General features: G+C 33.8%; 3 protein-coding genes across 9 annotated transcripts in view; 2 read left to right on the top strand and 1 right to left on the bottom strand.

Moving 5' to 3' along the window:
- The window catches only part of LOC138712324 (kinetochore-associated protein 1-like), a 76,460-nt gene extending 66,922 nt beyond the window's left edge, over positions 1 to 9,538 (top strand). For all 5 annotated transcript variants that reach the window (XM_069843960.1, XM_069843961.1, XM_069843962.1 and 2 more), the window contains exon 25: positions 18 to 9,538. In XM_069843960.1, the coding sequence (XP_069700061.1) occupies positions 18 to 47 (30 nt within the window). In that variant the 3' untranslated portion in view covers positions 48 to 9,538. The remainder of the gene's footprint in view (positions 1 to 17) is intronic.
- On the bottom strand, positions 7,505 to 23,212 carry LOC138712326 (myosin heavy chain kinase D). The gene is made up of 5 exons (XM_069843969.1): positions 22,886 to 23,212; positions 18,321 to 18,554; positions 17,316 to 17,448; positions 15,208 to 15,365; positions 7,505 to 11,945 (listed from the first exon to the last, which is right to left on the bottom strand). The coding sequence occupies exons 1-5, from the start codon at positions 23,000 to 23,002 to the stop codon at positions 11,727 to 11,729; spliced, it is 861 nt and encodes a 286-aa protein (XP_069700070.1). The 5' UTR covers positions 23,003 to 23,212; the 3' UTR covers positions 7,505 to 11,726.
- A 372-nt stretch (positions 23,213 to 23,584) lies between these two features.
- Positions 23,585 to 25,525, top strand: part of LOC138712325 (AP-5 complex subunit beta-1-like) — a 34,729-nt gene continuing 32,788 nt past the window's right edge. Inside the window, exons 1-2 of one of the 3 annotated variants that reach the window (XM_069843967.1) lie at positions 23,585 to 23,829; positions 24,804 to 24,932. In XM_069843967.1, the coding sequence (XP_069700068.1) occupies positions 23,707 to 23,829; positions 24,804 to 24,932 (252 nt within the window). In that variant the 5' untranslated portion in view covers positions 23,585 to 23,706. The remainder of the gene's footprint in view (positions 23,830 to 24,803; positions 24,933 to 25,525) is intronic. The other 2 variants (XM_069843965.1, XM_069843966.1) reach the window with 2 other exon arrangements.

Below are 25,525 nucleotides of genomic sequence, written 5' to 3'. Positions count from 1 at the left end.
TTTTTTCTTCATTGTAGGCCATTCAGCTATTGGAGAGCAGTGTTTGATGCCATGTGGAGCAGTATGGTGCTGTGTTTAGGCTTTAATTATTGTGTAGTAAGCTGATAAAATATAAAATATTTTACTTAACTGTTTGGCTTCTCCTTCTCTCTTACTATGAAATAAGATGTTCTAGTTATATTCGAAGTACTGGTATTTTTATTGTATGTTCTGTAATATATTTACCTATGAAATATAATTACTACACAATGGTAAGAAACTTATTATATTCCTTCTTGGATATGATTTCTAGAGGTATGATGAACAAAAAGGTATACCAGCGAATAGGGATTATAAAGAATGGACACTGAGCGAATTTTCCTGTGTTTTGTTTCTCTGTGTGCCAGTGTTTAGTTCTACTTTCAAGCGCTAGAGGTTAGTGTAATTGAGCATAGGCTAAGATAATAATTGAGAATAGAGTTGAGACACAGGATTCAAACATCGCCTGCCTTATTGCATAATCCAGTAACGCTTTGCTTCAAATAAATTCAAGTTAGCAGCTTTTCCTTATTTCTCAGTGACGAACTAGTTGTAATAATAATTTTTTATATTTCAGGTATAATAAATTATATTATAAAATAATATAATACATTATAAAATTATGTATCAAATTCGTTTAATATTTGTATATAATATAATATAGATATATGATTTTACTTCTCATAAGAGTTTTGTTTTTCCATTTTCAGTGCTATCAAATCATGACATATTTTAAGTGTTGTTGGGGTCAACGTCTCAGCTCTCATTATAAAGGAACTCTAGACATTGCAGTTAATGACGAATTTATTATTTTATGGATCCAATTTATTTTATTTGAATACATAATGTATCTAGATGTATTAATTATATGTGTTATACTGGGTGTTCATTTCAAAGTGTGTCATGACGTCACTGTTGTTGGGTCACCGATTTGAAGCTAGTTTCAGTTTATATGTTAGAGAAGTTGCCTATTATTTAAGGCGTTCTTCAATCTGAACTTGAGAACGTGTACGGTATAACTTGAACGTCGTAGCAACAGATGGCAGTCTGTACGGTCTGTGTGCTACCATAACCTCTTTCGAACTGTGTTTTGCGCCGGCAAGTCGTACGCAGGGTATTTGTTATCATCGGTTGCGTATGGTAACATTCCACAACACAAATCAAATGCTCCGTGTCCATGTTGACCGTCGAAGTTAATGTCAACAAATACGTAAGTAATCGTCTTAACCCTCTCCCCATATCTCGACAGTACGTATTTCCAAACAGTTCACATTCCTGCCACTACCGGCGTTACCGTACATATCGGCACATACTCTTCAGAATGAATGCCGTACTTGCTAGCCAACTTCTCTGCCTCTTAGATTATACACCTGAGCTGCGGAAGTGTAGGAAGATTGAATTCTCTAGGCTCATCAGCTAGCCACATGACGGCATGCAGCAAGCCAAGACACATTTTGAACTGAACACCCAGTATTTCCACTGTGTCGACTGCTAACTGGTGTGATGTCAGCGCCAACTCTAGGGAGAAAGCAGAATCTCACGCTCTAGCTGGCTTGAAGGTCATTGAAATCAGTCCGGCTACATCAAAGGTACCGACGCGAAGTGTCCATTCTTTATAATCCCTATTCACTGGGTATACAGTAACATTTTGTTCCTTCGCAGACAAATTTTGGGGGGAAGAGAACATTTTGTTATGATAGTGGGTTACATAACATTGTTAAAAAATTGTTTTAAGGTAGCATATTTATGATCATGTTTTAATAGTAATTTAGTCATAAAAAGTATGTTTGAATTAATTGTCTGAAAAGGGATTACAAATTTCACACATCAACTGTAGTAATGCAGTGGCGGAAAACAGCAATGCTACAGTTAGTGTACTTTGATAGAATTACGCCCATTTCTCTGCAAGTCAGTAAAGTGAAAGAGTACATATTGCGGTTTATGATCCACAGCTTTGCTACATGGTGCATTTAATTTTCTGGAAAAACTCAGTATTCTCAATCAAGTATCAATCATCATATCAAAAACAACGCCACATCCTAATTAGCAAGCAGGCATGAAATTAAGAGGCTCGCATTTACCCATTTCCAGCTGCAAGTGAATGCCAGTGGGATTTGGTTGGGCTTCAGAATTAGATTTTCAACTTATAACAGTATTATTTTGCTATTTTATTTTTATTTTGTTTAGGTACAGTGCTCTGAGACTCTGACACATTTTCAGCAGCATCACTATATCATCTGTTTAGCAAAACAAATGAAGTAAAAAATATTACTTCTGAGAAAAAGGTGATTGAAAATTCTTGACAAAACTGAATTCTCAAAATATTATATTTAGTTAGTTGTTTTCCTTCATGTGTATTTCATTTTCCAATTTTAAGTTTATACACATACATTATATACACCTTTTCCTCATAAGTAATACTTTTTATACATTTTGATTACACAGCTTTTAACACTGTATCACTTCGGAATATATATGATAAGACTTTCTTGTGTTAAATTCTAACGTACCTTGTTTACATGTTTCGACCTTTTATGGGCCATCCTCAGAACTGGTCGTTGTTGGTCTTGGTGCCTCTTGTTTTGTTTCCTGTGAGGGGGTGTTCGTGTGGTGTAAAGTAGAGTCAAAGATTGTGTGTGTTCTGAAATTGAGTTGTGTTGAGAATTTCGTTGGGGTGTATTTTCGTATGTCTGTATATTTCATATTGTTCTAGTGTGTTTAGTTTCTGGCTTTTTAGTTGGATGTGTAGTATTTCCATGTCTGTGTTGATGTCTCTACATTACACCACACGAACACGCACACACACAGGAAACAAAAAAAGAGGCACCAAGACCAACAACGACCAATTCTGAGGATGACCCATAAAAGGTCGGAACATGTAAACAAGGTGCGTTAGAATTTAACACAAGAAAGTCTTATCATACATATTCCGAAATATTTTTTACTCGATGTGTTTTGCTTGTTAGCTATGTAAGTTAACTTTGTTCACATAACCATATGTGTACTATAATAGAACAGTATATAAGTAACACTCTGTGCTCCAAATTACGGTATTTTACTTTCTAATTTTGAGCTAATGGCTTCATTGCCAGATGCAAGGCACTAGACAACAACTTTCTAATTTTGATTTGTGCTTTCTCCCCTCGCCCCAGAATTATTGCTATAGTGTGCTTAATAGGAATATGTGACAGTATCAGTTGCATACTTATAGTTACATTAAAATATGTTTAATAGGAAGGATAGGGAGGGATGCATTCAGGAGATGAATGCCCATAAATATTAGCAGTAAAATTGAGGACCTAACATTCTAAATGTGCTAAGTGCCAAAAACAACTTTCTGAAATACTGATGAAAAACACACTGCGAAATGCGTGTTGAGTTACCTACAACACCGTCTTTTGATGCACGAATGAGTCGCTTACAGTTGAGCTACGACAAAGACAACTTAGCAGTGGCGGCTCGTGAACTTGTGGATTGGGAGAGCTGCAGTAGATTTCGGTACATACAAATTTCACTTCTTGATACCACTTCTTGATACCATTACTAATAAGTCTAGGACAAAAATAAATGCACTACATATCGAAAAACCAAAACTTCCTGACTTAGTTGGGAGATGTCTGTGGGACCATTTGCTAATCCCTAAGAAAAACTAATACCATCGATTTCAGTCTGAATTTCAGATCGGCAGACACTCAACTTACAATCTACCAGTTCATTCTGAATTGTCTTAGAATAACCTTAAACAGTGGCATATCCAAATGATTTTTGAGAGGCTCGTTTAGATTACTCACGGACTGTAGCAACCCACGAAACACATTAGGGTTCTTCAAATCGTTTTTTCATCATGTCCCCTAAGGGGAAATTCATATTGGCCACAAAATTTGATACAATCAATATTTTTTAAAAAATAATTTCACGGTTTTTTCTCACTTCTTGATTATGTTTGAGAATGTTTGTTCTGTTCATTTCACTTAATTGCACAGCAGTAAGAGTTGTGTAACATAGCCAATGAAACAACATTTTTCAGGTGAGACTGCGAAGATTCGTGCATTTTGCTTTTTAGGGGCAAATGTCCTAAATGTGTTGCACCACTCCTAATCTATGCAGTATCATCACCGAAGAGGAGGCAAGGAAAACAAAATACAGAATTTCCCCCCCCCCCCACATTCACGTAACCACAAATGCTTAGCGTAAATTTCATTGTTATACTTCCTTACATATATGCACTATTTCGGCAGGATGAAGCTTGAGTAAGATTGAAGTCTGGCAACGGACGACCCTGTAATTTCACTTCATTACATCAGTCTTCTCCGCGAGGGAAAGTTGAGAAAATTAAAATTAATATTCTGTAATTCACACACTCTCATGCTTGCACATTTGCACTGGTTAAGTTACGGTATTAAGACGTCACACCAAAGCAACATTCAGATATACTGATGGAAAAGAAGTCTCTTTCGTATTTTACGTGCTATATGAAAAGGATTCTACTCGTGCAATCATTTTGAGTTAAGGCAAATCCTAAGGTTCTACTGGAGACTGGATATATACGTAACAATAAGGAAAAAAAAAGAATATTAATTTCGTTATATTAACTCGATAAGATTCTACAACAATAAGTATGTGAAGAGAAAATAAAAATGTCATTAAGTTTCGAGGGAATAGAGAATCCATTTAACATAGCATTACAATAGCGGTGTGGGAGGAGAGGAAAGATGTTCCCTTACGGCCTGGCTCTACAAGCCACTGCAGCGAAATATGGGTTTTAACAGCGGCAGTTTCCCTCTGCTTCCCTTCACCTCTCTACCCCCTGACCAAGCAAGACACAGTCTCTATGAGCTGCCCACCCTGCAGATCCCAGGACGACTTTGAATGCAGTGTCAACTCCAATACAATCGACGCGCAAAAAGATTATGCATAAGATAATAGTACATATTCCCGGCCAGATGAAATATAAAGCAATTTACTAATAAAAGCTGTAACAATTCTTCTACAAATTAAAACAAATATTATTATTTTCCTGTCAAAGCAGGGAGTGCTGCAGCTCCGCAGCTCTTATGGACGAGCTGCCTCTGGTTAGTTGTTTTCCTTCATGTATATTTCATTTTCCAATTTTAAGTTTATACACATACATTATATACACCTTTTCCTCATAAGTAATATGTTTTGCTCGATGTGTTTTGCTTGTTAGCTATGTAAGCTAACTTGTTCACATAACCATATGTGTACTATAATCGAACAGTATATAAGTAATACTCTGTGCTCCAAATTACGGTATTTTACTTTCTAATTTTGACTTGTGCTTTCTCCCCTCGCCCCAGACTTATTGCTATAGTGTGCTTAACAGGGCCGCCGACAGGATTTATGGGCTCCTGTGCAATATTGTGCTCGGGCCCCATTGAAAAAAGTTCAAAATGACAAGTTACCAATTATTCCGACAACAATAATTATTTTCGAAATAAATAAATGATAACCCCATACACAAATACGAATCTAAAAATATACACTTTTGTTACATTGAAAACTTTTAGCAAAACTTCACATTACCATAATATATTACGCTTCTTTTTCAGTAGTGCCTGCATAGTATGTTTCGTGACGAAACTTTCGTCTTTTCGTTGTCGTTTTTCTAGAAATTCTGTTCATTAGTGTTACCAGTGGACAATGGACAATTAGAAGCATAAGTCGGGAGCTGAGAAGCACAAGGAGAGACAGAAAAATTGGAAGATATTAAGAAAGGAAGTAGAACTTTGTTTCAAGTTGGTGTGAAATTGAGCGACTTTGGAAAACAAATGTATGTATGTAGGCCCTACTGAAAAGGAAACGTGATCCTGCGGCTTGGATTTGAGAGAGTCCATTAGCATATTGTGGTGGGCCGGCGGGGTTGGTAGTTAAGAGGACAAGCCAATTGAATGTGTTCGGTACAAGTGAAGGGAACATATTATAGGCAAATCCCGGAGCTATCAAGTGTCGTGTCAATGATTGTTAACGTGGGAAACTGATATTCTATTATATAAAAGTTAAACATTTACATAATAAAGTGGTAATTTGTATTAGGCCTAATTCTACTATTGCACACCTCTATCCCTCTTATTTATCTGTCCGATTCCACAGTCTTTCTCGGTATCATAACTTAAATACTCAGTCACAATATGATAACACGCTAGAAATGCCACTGTACACATCATCTCTTTATTCTTCATCTTTCACTGTTGCTACTTCTCGTCACTGGAATTCTCTGCCGCCTGAAGTCAAGGGCTGCCGAATTTTAATTTCCTTTAAATGTAAATTAGAAAAATATCTTATGATGAGTTGCCAGACCTAACGCGTTGCAAATATTTAATGGAATGTGTTTCACTGTATTTATTTTTATTTATTTTTTTTTTGTTTCTTATTTTTATTATCTAAATCGTGTTTATTTATCACTTAACGCCAATATGTATCCCACTGTGTTGTTTTTTTTTATTATTAATCTATTTTTGTGTACATTTTATTCAATTGTCGGTTTCTGGTTTAATTATGTAAATCCTACCTAATTGTAATCTAATACTAATATGTATTCCAATGTGTTTATTTTTATTTTTACTGTGTACATTTTTTTATTGAATTATCGGCTTCTGTTTTTATGTGATTCGTATTGATTCTAACAACATTAATATGTATTCCATTATGTTTATTTTTATTTTATGAGGTAAATTTTATGTAACTACCTCTTTTGATCTCATTATGTACCTAAATTGTATCAGTATGTAATTACTTAATTCCGATCCAGTTTTATGTTCAACTGTGTAAGCAAGTTTTAATCCTGGTTGAGTGTAAGAGAAGGCCTTACGGCCTTAACTCTGCCAGGTTAAATAAAGCCATTATTATTATTATTATTATTATTATTATTATTATTATTATTATTATTATTATTATTATTATTGGTTAATATATCAGATTCATGTAACAAATGTTCTTACAAAATTTTATAGTACTGGTATGTATCTGTGAATAATGATTATTCGTGATAATGAAAAGTAATCAGACTCAATCTGACGGGCCCTTACTGCTCACGGGCCCATATGTACTTGCCCCCTTTGCCCCCCCCCCTTGTCGGCGGCTCTGGTGCTTAATAGGAATATGTGACAGTATCAGTTGCATACTTATAGTTACATTAAAATATGTTTAATAGGAAGGATAGGGAGGGATGCATTCAGGAGATGAATGCCCATAAATATTAGCAGTAAAATTGAGGACCTAACATTCTAAATGTGCTAAGTGCCAAAAACAACTTTCTGAAATACTGATGAAAAACACACTGCGAAATGCGTGTTGAGATACCTACAACACCGTCTTTTGACACACGAATCGCTTACAGTTGAGCTACGACAAAGACAACTTAATATGATATTCTCTTATGGATATTTCTCCCTTTGATTGAATAAAATGAAATTTAAAAAATTGGCATGTAGCACATTTAGAATGTTAGGTCTTCAATTGATTCAAACACTCGACATTACTGAATTTATTTCTCAAATGAATAGATACAGTCTAATCAGGATTCCTATATATTTTGTCAGTTCTACAAAACAACTGAAAAGAATCATATATGCTATAAAGTTTGTTACAGTTTTACAGGACAACAAGGATGATCGTTTTTGGCAACTAGCCTTTACTGTTTGCACATGAGAACCTGCATGCAATTCTGATAAATAGATCACTTTAAAGATTATACCACCAAATTCAATCTGTTATGTTCAGCCTCTAGATGTATACTTTTTTCTGTCAGTGTAAAGTTTATTTCAGAAGATTGGTAGACTTTATGAGACTTCGACTAGATCAGAACCAGCAAAAGCTCTATGACAGATGATTCTACATGCATGGCAAGCAGTTGCTATGAAACTGGAGAGAAAGTATCATTCAGAAATGTAACAGATGTTGTGTTTCAATGTGGAATGCTCTAATGCCTATGGAAAGACTCTGATGATAGTGAATGTGTTAACTTTGCAATTGTAACTTGTTCCCATTACACAGTGTGCTATTGTTTTGATTATTTTATTGACATTACACGTCCATACAATTAGGAATATATGGTATGTACTTTTTTGTGTCCATTCAGAACATTCGCAGTTGCATTTCCCTTCAAGACAAACCAAAGATGTCAATAATTTTTTTTTTAATTTAGATGATGCTACAGGCTAAACAGTTGACTTGACATGGGAAGGACTATCACTGCAATACTCAACACCTTTAAATTGATAAGCTGAGCCAGGTTTAATCTGTGTTCGAGTGTTCAGACCCGGAGTTTCTTTAAGATTATAACAAGAAATATTTTTGTGACTAAACATTCTTTACTTTACAGATCGTCCCCATAATTTATTTATTTTATTGCTAATAAGTTTTAAATGAATACAAGTTAATACAATGAAAGATAAACTATCCCACTCCTGAATGAGTAAGATTCGTGCTCAGGAGGGGATTCCAATACAAACAAAAATAAAATTAAAATTGAGAGTGAATACAGATTAAAAAATGTTTAATATGTTTAAACCCAAACTATAAATGCAATACAAAAAATTGTTCAGTAATTTTAAATCAGTTGAATTAATTGTTAATTACATTCCACTAATGAATATATTAATGTAACTTAGTTTATAGTGATCCTGACTATTAAATGCAGAGTTGTTAGGAAATCTGAACATCCACAGTAAGTTTAAGCTGACAAAACTGTCCATTATGCTACTGCATAGCTTCTTTTGCCAGCCAAAAACGACTATCCCTGCCTACTGCACTCACTTTATGTACCTAATTGTGTTGCAACTCCAGGTACCTACATTACAGATACTTCTCTGCATTAAAATCAATATATATTGGTCATCAGTTGCTTACCTATATATTTCTTATAGATCAATAACAAATTTCTAGACATGGTATCAAACCGCAAAAATTTCGTCACATTCTATAACTTTACTCGTATTCATTATAAAGATCATATTGACATAAATGAAAGTGAATAAATATTCTTCACACTGTGCTTAGGAAGACTATATTTTAAAGATTTGCTCTCTCTCTCTTTTTAACTTCTATATGGATGACCAATATTACAGATTTCAACAAGTAATAAAATACTCTACATTATAAGACTGGATGTTAACTAACTAGAAACACATCAGACATATACTACTTTATACTTGTTTAAATTCACACAGAATTGTAGCAAATACACACATTACCATAAATATTATGATTTTCAGTCTTAAATTATATTTGGTGATCATTCTCCCTTTACATTGGATGATTGGATGACAAAAGTCATACAAAATAGGAATATCATTATTAAGAGATATTTGAAGTACAGTAGCTTAGTGACAAAGTGTACTATTTTTATAAATAAAGAGTTTTGTAAAATACAGGTTGGCCGTCATTTTTAAATAAAATAAATACATGGCAGTGTTAGTTAGTTTTAAAGTATTTGTTACAAAGTATGTTCCGATTACATTTTTTCCCATTAATACTTCTTATGAAGAAACATTGAATAATATTGTTCTAATTAATGAAAATGATTGCTACACGAAATAAACATTATAGTAGTCAGCTCTATTCGTATTAATAATGAATAGCAAGAATAATATTGTGACACTATTTAAATATATCCATAATGTTTCTATTCTAAAGGTATTGTATTATATTATAGTGAAAGAAAATTTTGTAACTACGAGGTTTTTTTTTATGAAAGTACATTCAAATCTATAAAGATAAACTGTAATGAAGAGAAATTTGTATCTATTTACGTTTGTTGACAAAGTTTCTCGAAAACCATTGGAATGGTTTGCATTTGAAGAGATTTTTTACGATATTCATTTGTTGTACTAGAATAGCCATATTTATAGGCATGAAATATTTAATGTTTCTGACTTATTATCGAAATGAACTGAACTTACGTTAAATAGTTTTATAATTTATGTAGAGAACACACCCTTCACTTTTTTTTTCCATACATTGTATGCCAAATCAGTATCAAAATAATTATATTTCTGCCATAATATGTTTCATGTATAATAAAATATTTGTAATGACTAGTGACATAACTTGGGTAATATTTTAGACAGAACGTGTTAATTTGGAGAACTCCAGGAACTGTAATCAGACATTATATTGTTACAGTTTTGTTCACATTCGTCAGGGAGATTTTTTTTAGTAATCTGTAGTTTAGAAAAATTATATCAAGCATTCATGAATAAAATTGTTTTGTTAGCCTCATTGTCATGATCTACAATGTCGTTTTATGAAATCTTGGTACAATGTACAAAAAGCAACCAGTCTACACAATACTGGGTGAGGGATGGGAGAGAAACACCCTTTTCATTTTCACAGATTTCATATGTCAGTCCATCCAGTTTTACAAAGAAAGGTAAGGACAGTGACAGACAACATGTATACATTGAAGAATATTCATAGGAACTATTGGCCCAGTTATTCGAAATTTGTGAGTTGATAATTTGTGCCGAATGTCATCCAATTGTGTTAGAGCCATTAGTCTGCCACTAATTTCTCGTTTCAACATGTCATGATGATTAAAATTCGGAACATGATCTTCAGTCACTCTTTCAATTTGCTTTTCTGTATGCAGTCAATGCTTAATTCTTCACAGATATTTATGTATAAAAATAGAGAAGGTAATGGTGCGAGCATGTCGTCACTCAACTGTTAGAGAAACTTAAGTTAATCTTTAAAAGGATTTATAGCTTCATTAAAAACCGCCCCACATTATTACCTGTGAATTTCAGGTGTTATGAAAGAATATCTTCAAAAAGGGATAATTTCTTATGTCGTTTTTTAATTTTAGTTAAGTCATATTTCACATTCCCATATTTATTTTTAGTAATACTTGGATATTATAAATATTGTCAGCATTCTCAATAAAGTTAACTTTCCGACAATATTTAGAATTTTTGTATTTTATATATTGTAATATTTAAATAAATTTGCAGTAGTAATATGTATTAAACTTTTTAAAGCCACCTTTAAAAATTAATAAGTTCATTAATTTTCCGAATCTCTGAACAAATTCCAGAAGAAGGAAACTAGTACTTCAATAAATGCCATTACGTTTAAAGAATTTAACATAACATATGAAGAGTTCACGGGAAAAACGATGAATGTCACAATTTTGTTAAGGTTGATGTCATTATCTAATTCAATGGATCACTACGAAATTTAATGTTCTTATGAAAAATGGTGAAAAGGAGAATTATCACCACGAATACAGTAATCATTTCCTTTATTTTCTGTAGAAACAGCACTACACCTTGCAGTTATAGACTCAATTAGATCATTATCTAATCCTTAACAGAAATGTGACATTCATCGGTTTTCCCGTGAACTCTTCATATTTAAATCATTTTTCTTAAATTTGTTTCCTTTAAACTTCAGTATTATTTTAATCGTCATTTTTAAGTGTTTTTTGTGGATCATCAAATTTCAGGCACTTTTGATAAAACAGGAAACAGCTGACTTCAGAAATATATTATTTTGTAGTTTAGTGAGTATTGTAAAAACATGTTTGAACCTTTGATGTATTTGATATTAAATATAGATAAGTAGTATAAATACTTTAAAAATGGAAAATGCATATGAATTTAATATGCTTAAATGTACTATAGTTAATAAATCTTGTAATGATACAATTTATTTGCTTTTAGGGATGAATTCATTTCCGTTCACATCATTCATTTGTTGTCGACTCTGTTGAGGTTGCCATTGTCACCAGCCACATAGATTTGTCCCTGCAGTCCAACGCAAATGGTGTTCACACAGTAACCTATTTCACATGTGCCGACATTTTGCAATGTGTCCAGATTCCATTGTTTGAGCTTCCCATCATATCCAGCACTGAATAAAGTTGAATCTTCATATCCACACATAGCATTCAATATCATTTCATGAGCCTGTGAACAATGCAGATATTTTGTTGTCAATGATATTAAGATACACAGACCAGGCATGGTATCGATTACAATAAAGGATACGACAAGCTTATTCGTATTTAGGGCTGTGATAAAGGCCCCATTGTGCTACTTCCAAATATTGCCAGGAACCCTCTATCAGGAATTAGGTTCCTTAACATGCTAGATTTATTTTCCTTCCAAAGGTAGCCATGCTAAAGATTTTTTATGTAGAACTATGTATTTGCATTTGCCATAGTAGGTCATCAACCACTCAGTAATGATGTCACAAAAAAAATCGGGAAACCTTTTACTAACAGACTGTTTAAAATTTGTATATGCTTTTTCTTATATAAAAGAATTTCTGATTATCTAAAGATGTATGTTAAAGGTTTAGCTATTAAAACATACAATCAACTTTATTTCACAAGTCCCTATATATTACACCTATTAACAGTACCAGAAGGTTCAGCAACAGTCTCTGATGTTCTTTATTATACAGTAGTTTATTTTTTATTTTATTTATTTTTGCTTTGATATTCATGTTGAAAACTCTTATTACTTACTTGCTTACTTCTGGCTTTTAAGGAACCTGGAGGTTGTTTGGTTTCGTAACAAGCTGTTCTTTTATGGTGATGGGTTGTTAGCCCTTTTGCCCAACCCCCATGCTGAAGGACCACCCCTTATCGGCTGTCCATGACTGCTTATTCAATATATTCGCAGCTACCCTCCATATCTGGAGGCTGTCATTATGTTCTTTAAATTTTATTAAAGAAGAAACATTATTATGTAATTCATATTCTTGAAAAAGTGCCATTCATAATTATAATATATGTATATAGGTATCTCAAAAAATTAGAAATTAAGAAAATAAATCATACTGTAGACGTATTGATCTCATATGACTCGTATAAATAATACAGAGTATATCAAAATAAATCAATTTCTATTGATTTTCCCAATAACCGACACTTTTAATCCTGGAAAGTATTATTGGGGTGTTTCACTTTACATTAAATAGTTTAATAGTGTATTAAATATTGTGAATTTATTGTATAAGTAGTTTTTGTGTACAAGACTTGAGCAGTCTTTGAGGGCTGTCCTTCCTTAAGGAGATTCAAGAATAACTTAAAAAGTTGTGTATAAAGTGCAAATTAAAATTAAGGCGACATTCAACATTTAATTTTTTAAGGTGACATGTATTTATCTAGCCTGACGAGTTACTTCCTTGGTTTGAATTGTAAATTATTTAAAAATAGCGTGTAAGAGGGCCTTAGACTAGAAATGTTTAGTTTAAATGTAGTTCTGTTTATAAGTATGCATAAGGATGTAATTATTTGACTTATTTGAACTGTTGTATCGGTGAAGTGAGGTGAGTCAGTGAAGTTATGGTTTTACAGTGCAGTGAACAGTTCCGATCAGTGATAATTTATAGCGTCAATGAAATGTGTTCTATAGTGTCAGTGAAATGCGTCATAGTGCCACTACAGGGAGTGAGATGAGAGTAAAGTGAAAGACTATTGAAACTTATGTAGGGCCTATACATAAATATGTAGGTTGTATTGTAAAATTAGGTATTTTATTTATGTTTTATTATTATTGTGTTAAATTGAAGGGTTGATAGGAAAAACAACCCATGTCAAAAAAAAAAAAACACTTTTTTCAGGGGAGCGAAAAAACATTATATCTCGTTATGTAAAAGGATAAGAAACTTAAAGTATAGGTATAAATACCCCAATGCTTTATAAATATATTGCTTGTATTTTAAGCATACACAGATGCCACATGATTTTAGCTTTCCATTAGTACCAATTTCTCATTTTCGGCTAAAACTGACATGGGTTGTTTTTCCTATCAACCCTTCAATTGTATTGTGTATTCTTATTTTATTGTGTATTGCTTATCATTTTATTGTGTATTGTTTATATTGTGTATACCACTGCCACCAGGTGCTTGCCCACTTGCAGTGTAAATAAATACATACATACATATAGATTTAACCTCCCAACTGGTTGCTAAACAAGAGGAGACGAGTCTTATAGCTTCTGGACCAGCTCTTAAACATTGCATTTCCACAGTGTTGATAATACCGTCATTCCACTGTTACTGGTCGTTAAATTATTGACCGAGAAGAAAAAGATCCATTGGCAGACCTCAAAAGAGATGGACAGAAAACAAGACCATAACAGGCCACTTGGCCTAATACTTGTCACAATGATGATGATAATAATGATGATTTATTGTAAATATAGTGTTACAGCATCTTTGAGTAAAACTGGACGAGATAACATTGTAAATTACTAGTTACGAAAACTTGTTTATATTTTCCTAGATTATTTGGAAAGAAAAGGAAGGGAAAAAACGAAGGTATGGTGTTCCTACTGTTATGGAAAGTGTGTGCTTTCCACATGTGGAGTTGTAATTTATAAGAAAAAGGCACACAAAGTCATCACAATAATACTCTTGACTATTTTCAGATTTTTTGGGGAAATGAGATCAGTCTTAAAAATTTTGTTGAATGTGACAACATTTATTTAAACATGTTATACTAATCCCTGGAAATCACATAGGCAAATAATTAGTCAACTCTCCTCCCCCCCGCCCCTGATGTTACTAGAGCGTTTATTATTATTATTATTATTATTATTATTATTATTATTATTGCTGCTGTAGCGACATGTATAACCTGTTTGTATGTTAAACATCTAAGGTTAAACGGCTGTTTAACTAACTTTTTAACTGCTGTTGAAGAAAAACTTGTCAATTCACATCATAAACAGACCATTATGTGCAGAACCTGCGAGATTTCATAACATTTACTTCTTTCTCTGTCTCGCCATGCTCTGGTTCATTTAAAACAAGATGGCTGACTTTGTACAGCTGACATTGCTATTAGTCACTTGTTATTTAACAGTATTTTGGGGAGCTACGATAGGTAGCGAAAATCCGGTTCAGCAAACCAGCTATAACAGCTGGGGGGATCATCATGCTAACCACAAGATACCTCCATTCTGGTTGGATAATCGTCCACCTCTGCTTCGGCATGTGAACGTGAGGCCAGCAGCCATCTGGTCGGACTTGGCCCTTAAAGGCTGTAGCGCCATGGATTTACCTTTTTTTTACACCAATATATCAGATGATATACAACATTAAGATACGTGGATCGTATTGGAAGACTAAGAAGGCAAGAAAGGAAAGATTGGAGAATGCTAGGTTTGCATTGAAATATCTGCCCTTTGGCATAACACTATGAATGAATAAATACCTGTATGACGCCGAGCTCTTTGAACCCACTCTTCTTGCTGTTCTCGTGAACACAGATGTTGTTTCCACTTCGGGCTGCAAAGCACAGCTTGTTTCCTACCAGACGCAAGGGGCTGCTCCCTTCTAGGGCAATACGAGTCGTATACTTATTCTTGTCTCCTAGAAAGTGCATACAATTACAATTTGTGTACTCAAAATCTCACTGTCAGGAGCTATGAGGGAAATTTATTCAGCTCATGCTGAAATCTTCCTTCACTACACACAAACCAGCATTAAAAAAAAAAAGTGTGGCTGTGACAAAAGATGTACAAAGAATTTTCTGTAAAATTTCATCTGTTCTTTAGACAATGTTTTTTTTTTTTTTAATGGTGGGTACTTAACTGTTCGTCATTTACCCATATGAAGCCAATTTACCTACAGAGTCATTGCCCAGGGTGCGCCATAGGTGGCTGGTCTACACTACACCTGCGATGAGATGAGATGAGAATTATGGAGATTTATTGGGATGCCACAGGAGAACCGGAGCTTCCGGAAAAAACCCCTGTGTTACCTGGATCATGGGCTTGTCCAACACAAGTTATAAATCAGGGGTACACTGGGGATTGAACCTGGGTCCACAGGATTATAAGTCCCGTACTCTAGCCACTAGACCACCATATGTATAGTTGTACAGTATGTCAGTGGTTTCAACCTTTTGAGTGTCATGGAATCTTTACAATTCATACTTCATTTTGAAGTTCCCCGTAAATATTTTGCATAATATAGACCAGGCGTCTCAAGGCCAACGCATAAAAATTGTTACAGAGAGCAAATGTAGGTAGCGTAGTCAGCTGAAGAGATAAGCGCAATATCCGAAGATAACTGATCACTGATTCATGTCACACGCATGAGCGAGCTAAGTTGCAACTGTTGCGGGAGAAATTCCACAAAGCTGCACTTTTGAGTTGTACTGCCACAATAGATGGTTGTTTTCGGAAGGAATAAAATTTCTTGAGTAGTTTGCAGTATTAATAATAACTTTATTTTCTAATTATATATTAATGAGTAAAAAGAAATCTGAAGCATGAACAACCATACATGTTACGTAATTATTTAAGCACAAGGAACTGGCAACCCTAAGCCATTATCTCCTGGCCTAGTTGCCTCATAAGTGGTGTCTTGTTGGTATCACTTGTGAGGTTCAGACCTTTCTTCGGACAGTTGACTAAACAACAACAATACTTCATTTCTATTAAATGGTTTTTGGTATGTCTTTTTGTTTAAGTTTATACTATATTTAATAAAATTCAATTAACTAGTAATAATAAAATTACAATTAAACATGTTGGTTGTTAAGGTACGTATTCTTACGATACGTCAATATTAATATAATAATTACAATAATAATTGAATAATATGTTTCGTAATGTTTTCAATAATTAACAATAACTAAAACATCTTAGAAATTCACAATTATTTTAAATTAGAACTATTCAAATCTTAAATCTGGTCTCAAATTCTTTTCTCAAGCCCTTCAATACTTCATTATATTTGTTATTGGTCTTGATTCAAATTAGGTAACAATTAGATTAATGAAGTAGTAAATTGACTCCCACAATTTCACTTTCTCTATGAAAGCTTTTATTTCTTCATATATTTGCGGTAATAAAGACATTCTTTCTCGGAGATGGAGATAACATCGTAGCGGTTGCAGATGTCTATTCAAACGTTGTGGTCAATGACGACATCCGAAGATACACGAACTGTTCCACTCTTACATTAAAAAGGAGAGAGAGGAGGAAGTGCTCCGAGAAGGCCCTATTGAGTCGTCTGATATAGACCCATAAACATGTCCTACTCATTAAATATTTGCACAATGTAGTAAATTAAGCATCCTTAATAAATTGGCACCAGTATTAAATTTTTATTCCAGCTTTTGAATATAATCAGAAAATACGTACATACAAAGATATTTTATGTTGTATCACGTTTTTTTCTAAGAAAAATGAAGTTAGTTTTTAATTTATTTTGTGCGTGCTTTTATAAATGCCGGCTCATTGTTCCGTTTTATAATTAGAATGGTACACAATACAGTCTTGAAGTAGGAGTGCACATAATTATGCTATTTACCAGGTAAAAGCTCGTGAACGCACATATCACGGTCCCTCACAGCATAGATGAAGGCACCGTCTACTCCAAAGTCACGTATTTCCTCTACCAAATTATACTGATTGATCATTGCATCGTTTTCCCATATAGTCAACTGAAATTAAAAAATAAGGAACATTAATTGAAAAATCATTCTCCTAGAACTGACAGTGGCATAAATGATAATGCATTAAACCCTTTTGTCAGTTGAGAAATAATGATACATTCATGCTATTTGAAGAGATAATTTGTATAAACAAAAGCCGCCCTAAATAAGGGTTCGATAGATCAGCCTACTAATCAATTCATAAAGAATAATAAGTAAACAAAACAATTTTGTGACACTTGGAAAGAAAAAGAAAAAACATTAAGATAAGAAAACGTAGGAAATCATTTACAATAAAAATTTTGTTGTATTTTCTTCTGCTGTGAAGGCTTTACAGGATACGTGGTGTTGATCATCTATGATATCTTCGTGACAGAGCAGGCAGTTTGGAGAGTTGATAATACGAGGGCTACTTTTTTAATTTTTTTTTTTCAACCTCCAATGGGACATGAAATCAAAACCAGAGTGAATACCAAAATGGTTTTATTGGCAAAAGTTAAAGTACACTTATAAGCTACTGTTCAACATAATTACCATGAAGATTGAGACGTTTGTCACATTAATGCCCCAGCTTTTCAGTGGAAAATATATTCTATAAGTTACACGTTTTGAATTGACACCATAAACTGAATTTATAAATACGTAAGAAATGTTTTTGAATCAAGGGAAAATAGATGACATGTTCCCAAAAACCGAGCTCTGTTGATCATCATAAATTTCACTAAGAAAAGGATTTGAATGAATTCAGATCTCCAAGTGTGAAAAGCCAGCATTCGAGCTGTTCAGATAATGGTGCACCAAATACATGTCTGCATATTTACTAATTCCTTATTAACTGCTTACTTAAATTAGCACACTTGTTTTCGTTTATTGTAACTTACAATGCCTTTGTCATTTCCTGCATATAGCTTCCCGTCAACAATGTATAAGCGTAATACTTCTTCCTCAGTATACTTGATCAAAGTCTTCTTATGTTTGTAAGTGTCGAGAGACCAGGCTTGTATTGTTCCGTCATTAGAACATGAGTACAGAGTGTCTTTCAGTGCAGCAATATGATAGATAGCTGATTCATGTGCTTGGAATTGAGTTTCTAGTTTGAGGTCGGTATTCCATATCTAAAACAGTAAAACCTTATCAGGAATTATATAGACAGATTAAGTTATTATCATTATTATTATTATTATTATTATTATTATTATTATTATTACTACTACTAGGCCTACTACTGTTACTACAGTGTTGGGGAAAAAATGTAAGACCACACCTATAAACTGTTTTATTTGCCTACTGGTCTTATACTTTTTCCTGTATCTGCTTTCTGATCATTAGAGAGCGGAATTTTAGGCGCCTAAAATAGGCTCTTAAACTCCTTTGTTTAAGCTCTATAATTTTTTTTTATTGTCAAAGAATGTCACTAAGAGTGTTTTTCATTCATCAATCACATTTCTATAGTTTGCTTCATAGTAGATGATCAGCATCTATTGTGGCCATTGTGTCGCTCATTGCTGTACTTACAAATGGTGAGAAAAAAGGAAGGGATTGTTATCTGTCTTGGAATGTAAGAGAATGCTTATTCGGGTTCAACACAGTGAGTTTGTGTTAAATTGCTGACAGACAGAGGAAGATATAATAAAAATAATAATAATAATTTGCCCCACAGGAATACTTTTACATGCCAGTAAATCTACTGACATGAGCCTGTCCCATTTAAGCACAATTAAATGGCATTGACCTGGGCTGGGTTTGAACCCACAACCTCGAGCACAGAAGGCCACTACTATACCGACTATGCTAGTCAGGCCGACTGAAAGTTGGAATTTTAGGATTGAAAGATTGTACGAATGAGAAGGGGTGGCCCGGAGGTACTTCTCTATTGTGTTGTTCACTGCTAGGAAGGAGTTGTTATCCATCTTGGAATGTAAACGGTACAGATGTTAAGAAAAACAGTAAACAGTATTTATTTGTCTATGGTAAACAGTTACGAAAAATGCAAAAACTTAAGAATAGGCACTAACGTCGAAATAGGTATTTTAGGTACTATAAAAACTTTATTTATACCTATATTTCCATGACAAATGTAAATATTAAATCTCAAGCCTATATGTATCAGGGAAAAAAATAGGTTTCTGCCTAAATTCCACTCTCTACTAATCATTTTATCGTAATGTACGTTAAAAAAGGAAGATTTTGCCGAAAGAAACGATCCTGTAGCTGAAATGGTTGAACTATATTGATATATATTGTAGTTCAAGTATGGCTGGAAGAGAACTACCAGTATTTTGTAGTCTCCAAAAAGAAGCTGTGAATGGCATTTAAATGCAGTGTGTGAAGAAAATTACAAAAAAAAAAAAAAATAATAATAAAATTGAACTTAAAACATCGGGAGGTTTAACGTTTCTGAAATTTGGACTAAAATTCTTAATTCTAAAGTTTTATTTTTCGTGCCTTTTAAAATTTCCGCCTTCGGTTTTAATCTAGGAATGAGTCCTGTAAATATCACATTCACAGTTTATGCCAACCTAAGTCTGAAGACTGGAATTTTAAAAGGCACTAAAAATAAAATCTTAGAATTAAAGATTTCAGTCGAAATGTCAGAAACATATTAAGCCTCCCGACATTTTATGTTCTTTTTTTTCTCTCTTATACAGCATTTAAATACCCTTTATAACTTCCCTTTGGAGACTAAAAAGGGCTAAAAGTCATTGCTCCATTTCAGCTCATTTTTGTACTGCAGTATTTACTTCGATGAAAGAAATGCAGTTCCTTGTGTACTCAAAAATAATGAACAAAAAAAAAATTATAATCCTTGAGTCGTTCAGCTACAAGATTGATTCTTTCAGCATATTATTATTATTATTATTTTTATTATCATTATCATCATCATCATCATCATTATCGTATGAGAAATTACTATAAAAAAGAAAATAAATTCACAGGCCTAGTTTTAACTTATTGTACTTACACGACACGTAATTTACATGCACTTGCTGTTAATATGACATAGATGAGAATAAATGACTACAATTTCATTAATAAAGAAATTTTTATTGCAATTTACAAAAAAAAAAACTTTTATTTACAATAGTTTAGAACCACTAACGTAGCAAAAGATAATGCCTTATTTGAGCAGTCATTAACTGGCTCATATTTTATTTCATAAGCATTTATAAAATAGGAGTATAAGGGTACAGTACATCAGTTATTCATAGATTTCAAAAAGACATATGACTTGGTTAAGAGAGAAGTTTAATATAATATCCTTATTAAATTTGATATTCCCAAGAAACTAGTTCGATTAATTAAAATGTCTCAGTGAAATGTACAGCAGAGTCCATATAGGCCAGTTTCTGTCAGATGGTTTTCCAATTCACTGCGGGCTAAAGCAAGGAGATGTACTAACACCTTTACTTTCTAACTTTGCTCTAGAATATGCCATTAGAAAAGTCCAGGATAACAGTTTGGAATTGAATCGGCTCTTTGTTTATGCTGATGACATGACTATGTTAGGAGAAAATCCACAAACAATTAGGGAAAACACGGAAATTTTACTAGCAGCAACTAAAGAGATAGGTTTGGGAGTAAATCCCGAAAAGACAAATTATATGATTATATCTCGTGACCATAATATTGTGATAGCTACCTCGGGAATCGATCACGCGTCCCACAGAAGGCAGGGTGCGCGAGAAGACAGGCGGCGTGGCGAAGGGTAAGGAGGCTGCAGCCGCGCGTGTCTGGAGAGGACGGACGTAAGGGGAACGTCTGCATGCCGAGAGGGGAAGGAGGCTGACTGCGGCGGTAGTGGAAAAACTCGAGACGTCTCCAGTAACAGATTATTCCCAAAGACACTGGAAACTATGGTTTAGTGATAAATAGAAGACGCGAATGAGCTGCACAGCCAGGTTTGGTTTGGACAGCAAGCCAATCAGTTTTTGTGAAGCAGCCTTCGAGACCGGAGTTCGACTTGAGTGAGTTTGCAAGGCAGCAGTGAGCATCCAGGCGGAAGCAACGCGGTCGGAAGTCTCGAGTTCGAGTGCAGTGGACTGTCTCCGGAAGTCTCGAGTTCGAAGTTCAGTGGACTGTCTCTGGAAGTCTTGGGTTCGATATACTGTGAACTTGAGTGAATGAGCTAGAAGAACTAGCGAAGGCAAACGAACTGGAAACTGACAGTTTTGTGTTGTAAATAGTGCTTTGCGAACATTAGTTGAGATTAGGAGTACATTGTTGTTCTCAATAATCCGAGTGAATTGTCATTGTCGTCTGTGGAGTGCAATAACGAATACTGTGTTGATGTGTGGAGTGAAATACCCATTGTTGATGGGAGTGTTTAAATTCAGAAATATAGAAAGCCATTATTGTTGTAAATAAAGGTAACATTGTTGTGTGAAATAAAAGTCGCAATATTGTATGAAATAGTAATATATAAAAATTGGAAATTTATCCTTCGAAGAGGTGGAAAAATTCAAATATCTTGGTGTAACAGTAACAAATATAAATGATACTCGGGGGGGGGGGGGGAATTAAATGCAGAATAAATATGGGAAATGCCTGTTATTATTCGGTTTAGAAGCTTTTGTCATCCAGTCTGCTCAAATATGTGTTGTCCATCTTTCACAAGTTACTGAGTTACCAATAGCTATTTAATGATGATACATCCAGAATGACACTACCATATTTACTCGTGTACTTTACGCACATTTTTGCAATTTTTTTTTTTTTTTTACGGAGAAGAGGCCTGAAGGCTTTCATCGCAGCTTGAGGCTAATTATTGTGTTTACCAACCATGATCTGTGAATGATATTTGTAGCCTAACAGATGCACTATTGTACAAATACCAGCATGCTGCACCATGAACTTAACCCAGGCTATGGTAAAGATAATGATATGTGAATAAATTATGGTGAAATGAGTCCGAAATCCAATGCCGAAAGTTATCCTGCAATTCTGCTTCACTTAGTTGAGGAAAAATCTCGGAAGAAATCCCAACATACAATTAAAAGCACATGTTTTCTGTAACAAGTTACAACCGTAGGCCTGCATCATGTATTGGACTGAAGTTTCAAATCAAGTTCTGGGTAGGCCTACTAGTACATTTTGTAGTGCTTAAACAAACTGACATGCCAGAAATAATAATATAGAGTAGGATGCTGAAATTGAGGAATGTAGTTTAAACACTACACAATTTATTTTATTTTTAAATGAACAGAAAATGAAAAATGTTCATGGTTAAAAAATAAATGAAAACAGACATTGTTTCAAATATACCGGTATCTACTTCAAAATTTACAATAAAAATGAAAGTGAAAGAATATATAGGGGTGCCTAGGTATAACAAAACAAATTCATAGTTTTATTTTAAAATATCGGTATATTACAAAAATGAGGTGTAATATCTATTTAACGAGAAAATCTTATAATCGTAGCCTATTTATTAATAACAATTTCATACCTTTATCTTTCCATCTACAGCAGCACTGTAGATTTTGTCATTGTGAAATAATAATGCATATATTTCCCCTAAATGCTTATCTTGGTTGCTGACTGTTGCTGTTACTGACAGGGGCATTTTAAACCGGGTTGCCTGTTCCACACTGTAGAGAAGACTGTAGTCTGTTACAGTGTTATATAATCTTCCTCAAATACTTTAAAAGTGAGGGGGAAGGTCTTAAAATAGACATGGGAGACATCCAAATATTTATGTTGTACAGGGGATGAGCAGTGGCAGATGATCTTGACATTCACTGTTATCTCCATATAGAAACCTTTGTAATTAAATCAGACACCTATGTAAAATAAACTGTGCAGCCATTACAATATTCAATAAAAGTAATAGGTCTATTTTGGTACATTTAATAACCTCAAGGAATAATGTATTTGTTATCATTCGGAATGAAAATTCTAACACATTTATTTAAAAGGTAATTGAAAACGTATAGGTTTTTTATTTGACTTATGTGATTATGTAGTTTTGTTTTGTCTCTGTGAACAATGGCAAATAGGTCCTAATGTGTAACTTCGACCATTGTAGATCCACGTGACGTGGACATCATATAAAGAGAGAGAAAGAAATCCGCCTTGATCGTATCACAGTCTAGTATATACAGTGGCGAAGCTCAATATATATAGTAAATATGCAAACATTAGATAGTTGCTCACCACTAGGATCGCTAATATCGCCTCATTACAGGCAATGCAAAATAGAACCGCCAAAGTCTATTGTTTCTAGCACCCTCAAAACTCAAGCTTCGTGACTGTGATCGTATCTTGAAAATGACTTCAGAAGTAGGAGTGGAAGATTTGTCATGTGTGAATGCAAATCTTATATCGTTAAGTTTAGGATGTCTTACGGAGAATATAGATTCGTATTCAAATTTATTAGATCAATTGCTGAAGGTAAAGTAGTACATTGTATTTGTTAAGTAATTGTTTAGGTAAGTATCGGTAACAAAACTTATTTGTAAGAACCGATGGTACGAATGGCAGCATTACCGCATTGACACTATTTTGGTGTTGAAAAAAATATAGGTTATGTTTGTCTATGAATAAGACTATAAAACATTAATAAATATTTTGAATATTGTACTGTATGGGAAGGTGTCGTGAGTAGCATGTATTTTGTATTAATATGTAGCTTAGTGTTCACAAAATAAGTATAGGTAAGCAGTTGGCATTTTAGTTTATTGAAAGTTACCAAACCGATTCCGTAACCTTGATTGGTTAGTACAAAATGTAGCCTATTTATTAAATATAGATCTTCAAATGAAGGGCAAAAGGAATTATTAAGTTTTGTTTCAGGGTATAATATAATCAAACATAGGGTATTTTGTCTCTTTACAGAACTCCTAGGTAGACTATGCAAAGGTTAGGCTTTTGACATACTTCCATTAACCTATTTTATTTAGGTTATATGAACACATTGCATTACAATTAGTTAAGTGCATAGTCTTTATAGGGAAGCATGGCTTCATTTTACATTTTTCTCATTTTTTTAATAATTTTTGTATTTAGGCTACATTGTCATAATGAATCTGGCTAGCCTTTAGTTGGTAGTTACCGTTACTTATGTCATTCTTTCGTATACCACATAGAGAGTCGCCTATACAATTTGTGCTTTCCCCCCATAAACATTTGTAAGGATCCTCCCTCGCCAATATTTTAATGAATGTCTCCACAAAGAAGCTAAATAACCCTTCAATAGTAGCCTAGCCCTACTTCTTAAAACTTGTTTAAAACATAATTAAGGAATAGGGCCTACTGTTTTTCAGTAACTTAATAAGCGAGTTTTCTTGGGAGTAGAGTCTCAGAGAATTTACTAAAATTTTATACGTATGTCTCAGTATCTTCACCCTATTATCTTTCTTTTACAGGTGTTACTTGAAGAAAAAGACAGCGACAAATTTGTTTTAAAAGAAAATGTTGCCATATTTATTGAACTGGAAGCAGCATCTCTTGTTTCCAGTGTTGCGGACATCGAACTTGTATTTGCAACCTTTAAGGTGAGTTAATAACTCATAAATTTGTTTCCTTAATTGTCCTACTGCGGTTTCCTTAACACAGTAGATAGACAGTTGACAATCATCACAAACAAATTCTGCTTTACTGTCACTGGAGGAAAATTAAGGGAAAAGTGTGTAATGAAACATCTGTTCAACGATCTTTCTGTGTAAATTCCTTCTCTTTAATTGCCAGCAAAAGAGATACTGGTGTGAGAATAATCCACTCTCAGAATTCATAAAGTTAATAATGTGCGTCTGATATTAAGTTATCTATGTAGAAAAATATATTGATTGTCTACATATTTATAGAATAGAATTTACTTTTGTTAGAACTAATTCTGTTGACATTTCAGTAGTAAGTATAACATGATTCTGGTAGAAATAATATTATGTATGTTGTGTGTTCATTTTCAAATGGGAACGTCCAGCACATGTTTTTTGGTGACATTGATTTATTTTCCAAAAACTAACCAAAAGCATTCTAACATAGCATGTGCGTGTGATTTGTTTGTTAACATACAACGAAAACAAATGAGGATTAAATTTACTCCATACTCAAGACCTCATAGACACAAAGAAACAGATTCCATTTG

Source organism: Periplaneta americana, chromosome 13 (genome assembly GCF_040183065.1).
Source record: "Periplaneta americana isolate PAMFEO1 chromosome 13, P.americana_PAMFEO1_priV1, whole genome shotgun sequence".
NCBI lineage: Eukaryota > Metazoa > Arthropoda > Insecta > Blattodea > Blattidae > Periplaneta > Periplaneta americana.
This window is presented reverse-complemented; position numbering and strand designations above follow the sequence as displayed.